The 10,756-nt window shown below is 48.4% G+C and overlaps 2 protein-coding genes across 2 annotated transcripts; one reads left to right on the forward strand and one right to left on the reverse strand.

Annotated features, from left to right (window-relative positions):
- The first annotated feature begins 2,852 nt into the window (after positions 1-2,852).
- Positions 2,853-4,635, forward strand: DYNLT5 (dynein light chain Tctex-type family member 5). Its single transcript, XM_059822168.1, has 3 exons — positions 2,853-2,889; positions 3,007-3,131; positions 3,989-4,635. The coding sequence occupies exons 1-3, from the start codon at positions 2,853-2,855 to the stop codon at positions 4,190-4,192; spliced, it is 366 nt and encodes a 121-aa protein (XP_059678151.1). The 3' UTR covers positions 4,193-4,635.
- Positions 4,636-5,274: 639 nt separating this feature from the next.
- Positions 5,275-7,032, reverse strand: INSL5 (insulin like 5). Its single transcript, XM_009819933.2, has 2 exons — positions 6,858-7,032; positions 5,275-5,516 (listed from the first exon to the last, which is right to left on the reverse strand). The coding sequence occupies exons 1-2, from the start codon at positions 7,030-7,032 to the stop codon at positions 5,275-5,277; spliced, it is 417 nt and encodes a 138-aa protein (XP_009818235.2).
- Positions 7,033-10,756: the final 3,724 nt, after the last annotated feature.

The following is a 10,756-nucleotide window of genomic DNA, read 5'->3' on the forward strand; positions in this document are numbered from 1 at the left end:
CAGCGGTGCCAGCGGGCACGTGGTGCAGTTCTGCATCGCAGAGGAATCCTGCTCCGTTTCACCTTTTTTTTTTGGAAATACAGCCCATGGGTCTGTTACCCAAACGCCCAACATCTGCTTGAGAAAGCCACTTCAATACACTGAATATGGAGTGATTTTTCCCTACCCTTTTGTTGTTTTTATGTGAAAGTGTCTCAGTTGAAAAACCTAATTTTGAAGCTTACCATCACCAAAATACGTAACATCATCACATTGTACTTTCCCAGTAAGAAACTACTGTCTCAAACATTTCATTTCATAGCCGGAATTCTTCTTTTCTTCTTTTTCTCACAATTTCCCAAGGAAAGTAATTCTTGCAGAGCCGGGGAGTTTTTATAATCATCAGTCTTTTCATTCTTATTTCACCGCAAGGCTAGAAAAAGATCTGCAGAAATACCCCCCACCTCCTGCATGACCTCCCCTATCACTTTAGGGGGGACCGCAGGTAATGCCGCTGACTGTTGTTCTTAAAATGGCAAGCGTTAGCGTGGCGATGCTCTTCGAAGGTTTGCACACAAGCAGGACTTCACTACAGGCCAAGCAGTACGCGACGAAACCCGCCAGGTTTTAGTGAGGTGTTCAGAATACCTTATTCCCCCGTTCGAAATCGCTCTCTTTCTGGACAGAGGGCGAATCGCTGCGGACGTGCCGTCCTGCTGTTGGGTTGGTAATCCACGCGGGAGGGGTTTTCCACACCAAAACGCCCTAAGGTTGGTGAAACCACCCGGTTGCTTTGATGGCGTAAACCGTACGGAGACGTTAGTCGCGGTCTGAGGGAGGAATCGAGTCGGGTTGTGGTTTGAAGCTCCGGTCCCGCGGCCACGGGCTGGTGGGTGGAGGGCCCAGGGTGTGGGAGAACCTCTCCGTGACACCTCTGAACCCAGAGGAAGCCCCAGAAGTGAATTGGATTTCCCCAGGTATCGCCCTGTACCGTTTTATGAACTCCCTCGTGTATAAAATGTTTATAAATATTTGTGGATGAAGATACACAGGTCTATTTTTAAGATTTAAGTTAAATAAGTTAATTAATGGCTGGCCTTTTTTGCCTAAACGTGCAATGGGATATATTATACCTTTAGTCTACGATGGCCTAGGTACTGCTTAGTCTGTGATGAAAACTTTGCTGCTTACCTACTGTTCTCAGAGAAAAAACTGTAAAAGACGTACAGGTTTGTTGCACACGGACTATTGCAGCAAAGCTTTGTATTTGACCACTGGTAATATGAATGTGTTGTATTGACTTGTTGAAGATAATCATGAAACAACATATTTTAAATGTTACTTGCCTTATAGATTAGAATACGACTATGTGGGTATCATTTTTGTAAATAATGTTTTTTATAAATGTCTCTCCTCCATTGTCCCCGTCGCTCATTTCACAAAATCTTGAATATGCAATTATTTACCACGCATAATGTTGCAACAAATGAATCCCCACGTCAGAACGAAGTTTATTCATTCTATACATAAGAACCACATTAAATACCCGATTGAGTTGCAATTTAAATGTGATTTTTTTTTTTCCTTGAAAATAAACAAAAACCGTAAAACCCTCCTTTCTCCGAGTGAGCTTTGCTTGCACGGGCAGGGGCACCCGGAGGAGCTGGGCAGAGGTGTCAGGGTGCCACGTCCCCGGCCCAAAATGTCATCGCTGCCCAAGCTGTGCGCAGCTTCCCGGCCTGGGGACAGGTCGGGGTTGGCCTGTGGGGACCCGTGGGGACCCGTGGGGACCGTGAGATGGATGGGGGCTGTGGGGACACGTGGGGACCTCGGTGGTGAGAGCTTGTGGGAGTCGAGGGGACCCACGGAGACCATGGGGACATATTGGGGATCTAGGGACATGTGGGGGCTATGGGGGCCCGTGGGGGCTGTAGGGACATGTGGGGACCTGTGGGGTCCATGGGGATCCACGGGGGTCACGGGGACCTGTGTGGGCTATAGGGACGTGTGGGGACCTGTGGAGGCCATAGGGACACATGGGGGCTGTAGCCCCCACATATGGGGCGGCTATAGGGACGTGTGGGGACCTGTGGGGTCCATGGGGATCCACGGGGGTCACAGGGACCTGTGTGGGCTATAGGGACGTGTGGGGACCTGTGGGGTCCATGGGGATCCACGGGGGTCACGGGGACCTGTGTGGGCTATAGGGACGTGTGGGGACCTGTGGAGGCCATGGGGATCCACGGGGGTCACGGGGACCTGTGTGGGCTATAGGGACGTGTGGGGACCTGTGGAGGCCATAGGGACACATGGGGGCTGTAGCCACCACATGTGGGGGGGCCATGGGGACGTGTGGGAGCCTTGGGGATCCGTGGGGGCTGTAGGCACATGTGGGGACCTGCGGAGGCCGTGAGGACCCGTGGGGGCTCGGGGGACCCACAGGGCCCATGGGGCTGTGCAAACCCACGGGAGCCACGGGGACCTGTGGAGGTTGCAGGGACCCTCAGGAGCCCCGAGGACATAAGGGAGCTGCGGGGACGTGTGGGGACCCACGGGGGCCCACGGGGATTTGCGGGGGCCCCTGAAGGCCGCGAGGACACGTGGGGGACTTGTGGGGACCCGTGGAAGCCGTGGGGACCTGCGAGGGCCACAGGGACACGCAGGGACCCACGCAGGCTGCGGGACACAGCAGGTCCGTGGGGATCCACGGAGGCCGCGGGGGGAGAGCGGCCTCTGGGCCTCGGGCTGGGCGGGAACGCGCAGGAGCGGGAGGGCGCGGCCAGCGCCGCACCGCGGCCGCCGTTCGGCGGCCGCGGTGCGGCGCTGGCCGCCGCCCTCCCGCCCTTCCGCCTCCTCTCAGCAGCGGCGCGGCGATGCATGGCGGCGCGGCCGGCAGCGACCCCCGCTCGGGTAGGTCCCGGGCGCCTCGGGCGGGACGAGGGGACCTCCGAGGCGCCTTCCTCTGGCTTCAGCGCGGTGGGTTTTCCCTCAGAAATCCGCGCTTAACCTCACCCCCCTGCCCCTTAGGTCCCGCCAAGCGCTTCCCGGTGGCGGCTGTGGATGATATCCTGAAGGACGTGCTGGGGAGCTGCCTGAGGGAGCAGCCCTACGAGCCGGCCCGCTGCAGGGACATGGCGAAGGACATCGCTGAGGTACCGCTGCGCTCGAGGGGTGGGGCGGCCATTTTGTCCTCACGCCTCGATGGGGTGTCAGGGAGGTGGCCACTGGGGCGGGAAGGTCCCCAAATATAAAGTGTAAAACAAACGCTGGAGGAGGCCGTCAAGATGCACCAGGGGTTGGTCTGAGACAGGTGCGGGCTTATACGAGGTAATGATGAGGTTTGTTTGAGCGGCGGTGGCTCTGGCCAAGCACACGGTTCAGTAAAAACTCCATGCTGTGGTTGCCCTGTCCAGAAATGCCATTAATCAGTTTTAAGTATGTATCAGACCTTTCCAAAATAGGCCAGTTGTGATAGGGGCTGAATTCTGCACAGCAACACGTGGGCAAGCTCCTTGTCGGTTAAATCCAGTCTTGCTGATGCTGCTGAGGAAAGACTGTCCTGACCCCTTTAATCTTTCAGCTGATTTGGCCCACAAGAGCTCACCGGCATTAAAAAAGCGGTGCTGTCTGCTCGTCCTTTCCCCCCTGTAATCAGCAGGTAATTGTGAACACATATGGAGGAGAATACGATATTCACGTACGGTAACTCCTTACTTAACATCTGTGCTCACACTTCAGTAGCCCAGCGGGAAGGTGTGCCTGTTTTTAGCAGATGGAAGTGTTGGTTCTCTTTGAAACAACTGCAGCAGTGTACGTGCCACCTGTCTGCGGGGCTGGGGGAGTTTGCAGTACACATTTCAAATGCTGCAATTCAAGGATTGTCACCAGGATTGTTGCAAGGCCCCTACAGTGCAGTGCTTACACGTGTCTGTCCCAGAAAACCAAATCCCTGAGCGTCCCCTGTAAAGACAACTCGCTACTTGTGTCTAAATGTGTTTTTTTCTTGCAGGTTATTAAAGCTCGGGTAAAAGACCTTATGATACCGAGATACAAGATTGTTGTGGTGACACATATTGGGCAGCTGAATGAGCAGAGCATGCAAATCGGAAGCAGGTGCCTGTGGGATCCTGTGAGCGATACGTTTTCGTCGTATGTGTTCAAGAACACTTCACTGTTTGCTCTTGCAAATGTCTATGCTGTCTATTTTGAATAAGGAGGTAGTTGAGTTTAAGAGCAGGAGAAATGAGTGTTCAGCCTAACTCTTCCAGTTTCTGTTGTTGAAAAACGGTTGTGAAGGACCAAGGCGACTTTCACCTGTCTTGAAATGTGGTTACCGTAAGCTTTTTGGCAGTGAACGTAACAATTGTATTTCCCAGAGCTTTCTCTGGGAAGTGATTCTCTGAGACATGCTCTTTTGCACCTGATTCTAGCTGCTTTCAGAACCAGGTATCTCTGTAATACTTTTTTCTCCCTGAATTTGCCCTCACTATGTGATCCCCAAGTAGAAACCGCATTTTTGGAAAGTAAACCAAAAGCATTTTAAAAATATCACCATTAAATGGCGTTTGCAGGCAGTTAAGCGCGTGCCAGGCCCCGTGGCCCCGGCTCCGTGCACACACTGTATTGCAGATGCTGTGTCTTGTCGAGCCGCAGTAGCTCCGTGCTGCAAGTTACTCTGCCCGGCCTGGGGGATGGAGAGATCCTTTCCAGCCTTCCTGCCGGCCCCAGAGGTGCCCCGGGTGGGCTCTGCAGCGGGTCACATCTGCTGCAGCCGTTCCCCCGCCGTGGGGGGGTCTGACGGACCGGCCCTGCGGCGTGATGTGCTGCGCAGAGCTATCTGCACTGCGTGGGTTTTATTCTGATTCCGACAACAAGACTTTGTGCTACCCACATTTCATGGCTGAAACCTGCTGTTGGATTTTCATAAGTAAGAGAGCAAGTGTATAATAAACTGCTTGTTTTATTACATTTTATGTGCCAAGCTGAAACTAGAACAGGAGGTAGATGGGAAGAAATATTTGTACTCGTGACTGAAAGTTTAAACCGCTGTGAACACTTTGTGGAATCCAGACAACACAACCTGAACTGTCACTGCAGCCTTTTGCAGGTTTGCACTACAGCACTTAACATTCAGCCTTTAATTCCTAGTGTACTCCAAAGAATAAAGCTACAGTTAAAGAATATAATTGAAATAACTGTGTTTAAAGAATACAATGGAAATAATTGTGGTTTATGTCATGATTATTTTAATACATGAAAGCTGTGACATTGAACCTCGTCGGCATCTGCTGCATTTTAGCACAGGGAGCTGATCTCTCTCTTGCTGCAGCCGATGCTGCAGCAGGATGTGGTAAGCGACTTGGCTACTTCGCGCTTTTTTAGCGTAGACATTTTCCTGGCGCGTTGCAAGTCTTGCTCTGTCTCGGGCTTGGCGTTGTGGATTTCTTCGCTCTCGGTCTCCAACCTCTGGGCTGGGTAGGTTGAGAAGTCGGCATAACCATTGTTCTCTTGCGAAAAAGGCAGGGGATTTTCACTCTCTGTCGCATAAGAATTAGAAGCTAAAAATTAGAAGTCATGGAATCATGAGTAGTTTATAACATTTATCTTTACTAGAATGACAGACCCCCCTACAGCCAGGGAGCTGAAAGTATTACCCTCTGTGTTTCTGATGTGAACAACCGAGATATATCAGATCACTGACTTCTCTCCAGCGCAGTATCAAAGTAGATAGGCGAGGTAAACATTCTGTGATTAACATGTTAAAAAAAGAGTAATTTATGGATTTATGTTCAAGAGTGTTCTTTGTAGGAATAGCTGCCTTATCAGTCTTACACTGATGTATTTGCTTCGAAGGGTAAAACCATGATTTGATGTGTCAGTGGCACTGGACCAGCACATTAACCTCAACTGCCTGTGGGTTTCTTGAAATGCAGATATGTTAAGGCATCACAATTTCAAAGTTCCTGGATGTTCCCACTGAAATTACGCTTGCGATCCAAGTGCATTTTAAATACCACAGTGCAATTGGGCACTGCCTTGGGGAGTTTATAAAGGTAGAGTAGTTATCTCACTTAGTTTAGCAGTGGGGGTTTTTCTCCTCTAACAGACTCTCAGGCAGGGTGTTGCAGGTGGCATGGCTTTTTATGTTTGTTTAAAGCTGCTGCTACAATAGAATTTTCAAAAAAGGCAGATGTAACTGCATGGAAAGTGTAGAAAGGCTCTGTTCCTGTCATCTGCCTAATTTATTTTCTTTTTTCTAGTTATTTTAACCTGTTGGAGTACAAATTTATAGCAGTGCATGAAATGGCTGAATTTTCTGACTGTCTAAAAATGTGCTAATAAATAATACATACAACGCCATAGGAAGATATTTAAATTGCAGAGTATATCGTTGACATACTATAATTTTAATTATAATATTCTGAGAGTTGTTAATAATGCTTCTGGTTTCTAGTGAGGAAGGAGAGGTGTGCTACTAAGACAATGGTGAAACTTGCATTGACTGCAGCAAGGCTTGTCTCTGACACTTAAAATGTCATGGCATAGAGATTTTCAGTGAAAGCCTTGGGCTTAACTGGTGGTTCCTCAGGTTGACTTGGAAAATCTTGAGCTAAATGGTTTTTATTTAGCAAAATAGCACACTAAGCAAGCTGCAAAAACCAAAAAACCATCAAGTTGCACCACCTCACTTGCTGTCTCAAAGCAAAGCCCATGCTGTTCATGCTTGAGGGGCACCTATTTAGGGGAGCCACAGCAATCGAGGGCGGAGCTCTGCCCTTAAGCACAGCCCGCAGGTGGTTTGGTTCTTCCGAATCCCCTCAGAGCTAGGTGTACCTTGCAGGGGGCGAGGAGCCTGTAACGCATCAATTAGTACTTACCAAACAGGTAGCGATAATCGGTCAAATGCCTTTTCCACCGAGAGCCGCCGCAGGTGAAGATGACGGCTCTGATGAAGTCTCTCCCGCAGAGCTTCACGGTGTTTCCTTGGCCCTTTCCTTCATGTGCCGCCATCAGGAGAGCCAGCAGGGCCAGCGCCAGCACCCTGCCCCTCATTCTGCAGACACTGTGCTTGGAGGCTGGCTGTCGGCAGGGTGGGAGGGAGCCACGAGGCCAAGGTGGGGAGTTCTGCTGAAATCCTCTCGTTTATACTGATGGCCCATCCGCTCCACTGGGTAACGGCTCATTCTGAGGATGACTTAATGTTTGCTAAAAACAAGTTAATCGCTTGTTTCCGGTAATGTTTTAAGTGCTTTGGGATTTGTGCTGGGATTTCGGTCAGGTGTTAAAGACTTCTTAAGGCTAGGTAACTACTTTACTGTAGGAACACAAGTAGTATAACATGTTTATAGGGTACGGGCTTAGATCAATAGTGTTAATGTGTATGTTCTGCAGAAATGAAAGGGTGTTTATTATGTGATTTGTAGATAAATGGGTTTTGTCTCTGTGTGTTTCCCACACAGCTGTGCTACCACAGCCCGTTGCCCAGCTGTGCCAGTTATCGCAGTTTAAGCAACGGCAGGTCTTTTTCCGTTAGTGATCCCAAACTAAAAGGGAGTTAACAATTTCCAGTGATGTCTGCAGTTGCATACCTCTTCGTAACCCCTGCCTTGTTCTCTTGCCAAGCATCCCCTCATCAAGCTGGCAACTGCGGACGCTTCAGAGGAATCTGCCGGCGTCGGGCAGTCACTCATGGGAAAATCACATACTGAGGGGTTTTTGTGGCAAAATGTAGGTGTCCAAGCCTGCAGATGCCTCGCTATCCTACCGTGCTGCGTGATAGGACATCATCTTGCAGCACGCGGGGCGTTTGAGCACAGTGAACTGGCTGTAACAAACTGTACGGAGCGATGTCGTCGTTTGACAGCTTGCGTCCATAGGTATTTGCCTCGCAGATGCCTGGGTGCAGTGGAGTAGCTCCACTGCAGCTGCGCGGCTCACGTGTCACGGCGGCGAGGTCTGTGGACGTGGCCCTTGTCCAAAAAGGCATAGAAAAGAGAGGGAGAGGTTCTAAACAGAGCACACAATAGCTACGGATCGGCATCCAGCCATCCTTTTCCTTTTGGTAATATCCAAGAGACAGAAGTGGGTTCACTGAAGCAGCGTGGAGCTGTTACTGTGCTCTGGGACCAGAGGTTAGTAGATTGGTTATGCTGCCATGGATGTTGCTGGCTGCAGTTCCTGTAAGCTTCTATAAAAAATTCTTGCAATAAAATGCCTTAAGGAGAAAATTTGTCAATTATGAGGTCAGAAATTCTGTGTTTGAGAACAAAATACAGGAGGAACTTTGGAGATCTTTAGCACTTCCTAGCACCACAAGTGTTTTCCAGCACCATAATGTCACAGTTAATTAGTTTACACGATGCGCAGGGTGAATTATGATGTGTTACAGCCGTGACAGAAAGCTCAGTTTTTACCAGTAGCCTCAGTAAGTAAACAGTCATGACCACCGATGGAAAATATATGGTGTATTTTGTTCAGATTTGTAATAATGATTAACACGTGATTCACCTTAATGGGTGTCTGTCTTTGAAATGCACAAAGATTAATTTTATGTCAAGGGTGAGCTTGCATGTTCACTGTAAAATGTGCAGAACACAGAAGGAAGTGAATGTTAATGCATCACAAATGATCTTTAACTTCAGCGATGTGTTTAAACATTGGACATTTATTGTCAGGCTAATGAGAAAGTCTGAATGTTCCACATCTATAAAATACGTGTCTCGCTACATAATGCTTTCAAGAGCAGGCAACTATTGCCACCGTCAGTTGGCAGGCAGAGCGCTTTACTGCCACCCTTCTGTATCGCCTAGCTGATGGATGGGGGATCCCTGCTGCACCCATCGGGCAATAGGGCTGCAGCCTAGATCTTACTCTTAATTACTCATCTGTAGAGATGCTCGTTATTTTCTGTGAGCAGTCAGTCTCTGAGAATCCTCTGAGACCCCAAGGTCCAGCTGGTGGCTTGCTGGGTGCTTGTTTCTATTTCTTCTGATCTGCCCCCGAAACAGACAGCCTAGGCAGCCAAATGCTGCCTGCTTCTGACCGGCAATGCTGGGTGGAACCAGGACCACACTGTTACCTCGTGTGAGGAGCTTCCAGAAAAGCATCAGTGTGCGACAGAGTGAATTTAAGCTGCGATTTTACGTTATCCTAATTTGCCAGGGGTTGAAAGAGTTGGTCTTTGCTTTCAGCTGGTGTGGGATGATCTGCAGCTCACCAGAGCACTGATGCCGCTCAAAGCTCAGCTTTCACCCTCAGCTGTGGTTTATGGAATAACAGGCAAGATGGATCCGATGAAAGGTCCTTTCATTTACTGTATGGTTTCACAGGGAAGATACAGACTACATCTGGTAAGGCCTTAGGCTGTATTATGGAGTGGCCTATACAGCAGGTGATTTTGGCATTTTTGCTTTTTGAGTGACCCAAGGAGAAAAGACCTTGGAGGAAGAAAACAAGGAGAAAAAACCCAAGGAGGGAAGACTACGGAGACCTTTCTATCACCTTATCTGTATTATAGGGAAGGCTGTCTGTGTATTAATACTGTCTGTCTAGTGAGGGGGACTTCCAGGGGGGAAATTTAGAGCATTTGAAAGAAGTTTCTAACCAGTGTGGTTTCAAAGAGAAATTTTAATGATTGAAAAAGAATAATCGGTTTCTGTTAATACTACAATAAGCCTTTCTTGCCGTTTACCAACTGAGAAGTGGTATCATTTAGCTTCTGTGAAATACCTACAGCAGGACCAATTATCTTATGTAAGGTATCAACCTGTAAACCAAGACATAAAAAAAGAGCTGTAGGACAGTGCAGTTGCAGTATAAAACATGCAGTGATCCAAAATTCCTATTTACGACCGGAGAACAGAATTGTTCGTGCAGTGAGCATCTGGAAGGCAGGCCAGGGTGGTTTGTATGATGTCAGCTGGTTCTTCTCTGGAATTGTGTTAATACTACCTCTAACAGTGCTCCTTGAAAACAGCACTTTTTCGCAGGTCTGTTCGGATTGCGTTTGTAGCATCATACTTAGCAGCATACAAACATATATTTTGTTTATAAAGGAAATTAATTTTCAAGATGATACATGTATGGTAGCTGTACTTAGGTGTGATTGCCTGTGACATAATTACCTCCCTTTAGCGTTAGCTGTAGAATGGAGCCTGTCGTGCTAGGCCTCGTACATACCTAAGCCTAGGAAGACTTTGCCGTTATCAGAAAAGGGGGTGAAAGAAATGGATGGTGCTGGAAAGCGGGGCTCCCTCTGACTACCGAGGCTCTGTGACTCGGTGACCAGTTATGCCACATGCCCAAAGCCTGTGAAATTAAGCACTGATATTTTTAGTCCTGTTCTGGTGACGTATCAGGAAAATTATCCCTATACTCTTATGAACTGAAGAATTTCTCTGCTCAGAGGGCTTGGGCTGCTTCATGGCAATTTGTAGGGAAAAAACCCACTGATTTTATTTTCTAAGTTTAACAACAATGGCCTCAGTTTTTAAGGGAAACATCTTTTTGCTCTGTGGTTTACAGCACTTGGCAAACGAGGCTGGTAATTACCAGTTTCCATATGCAATGCTGACAATTGTGAATTATTAATGCTTAATACCCTAAGACTGAAGGTTAGATTAACATCAGCATTTTCATTCTCTCCAACCTAAGTTATTTTTTTGCACCATGTAACTCAGTAGGGATTTTAAAAAGTAGCAGTCCCACTTTACAAATTGGGAACCCGAGTCCAGTAAGCCAAAGGTACTTGCTCAAAGCTGAAAGGACAAAGGGAGCA

This window comes from Gavia stellata, chromosome 10, assembly GCF_030936135.1.
Source record: "Gavia stellata isolate bGavSte3 chromosome 10, bGavSte3.hap2, whole genome shotgun sequence".
Lineage (NCBI taxonomy): Eukaryota > Metazoa > Chordata > Aves > Gaviiformes > Gaviidae > Gavia > Gavia stellata.

What these genes read in the sequence shown, in the direction of transcription:
- DYNLT5 (XM_059822168.1), top strand. Translation starts at nt 2,853, where the DNA reads ATGCATGGCGGCGCGGCCGGCAGCGACCCCCGCTCGG. An exon ending in CGGCAGCGACCCCCGCTCGG is followed by an intron (nt 2,890 to 3,006) that starts GTAGGTCCCGGG and finishes CCTGCCCCTTAG; the next exon opens with GTCCCGCCAAGCGCTTCCCG. An exon ending in TGGCGAAGGACATCGCTGAG is followed by an intron (nt 3,132 to 3,988) that starts GTACCGCTGCGC and finishes TTTTTCTTGCAG; the next exon opens with GTTATTAAAGCTCGGGTAAA.
- INSL5 (XM_009819933.2), bottom strand. Translation starts at nt 7,032, where the DNA reads ATGAGGGGCAGGGTGCTGGCGCTGGCCCTGCTGGCTCTCCTGATGGCG. An exon ending in CGATTATCGCTACCTGTTTG is followed by an intron (nt 5,517 to 6,857) that starts GTAAGTACTAAT and finishes CTTATGCGACAG; the next exon opens with AGAGTGAAAATCCCCTGCCT.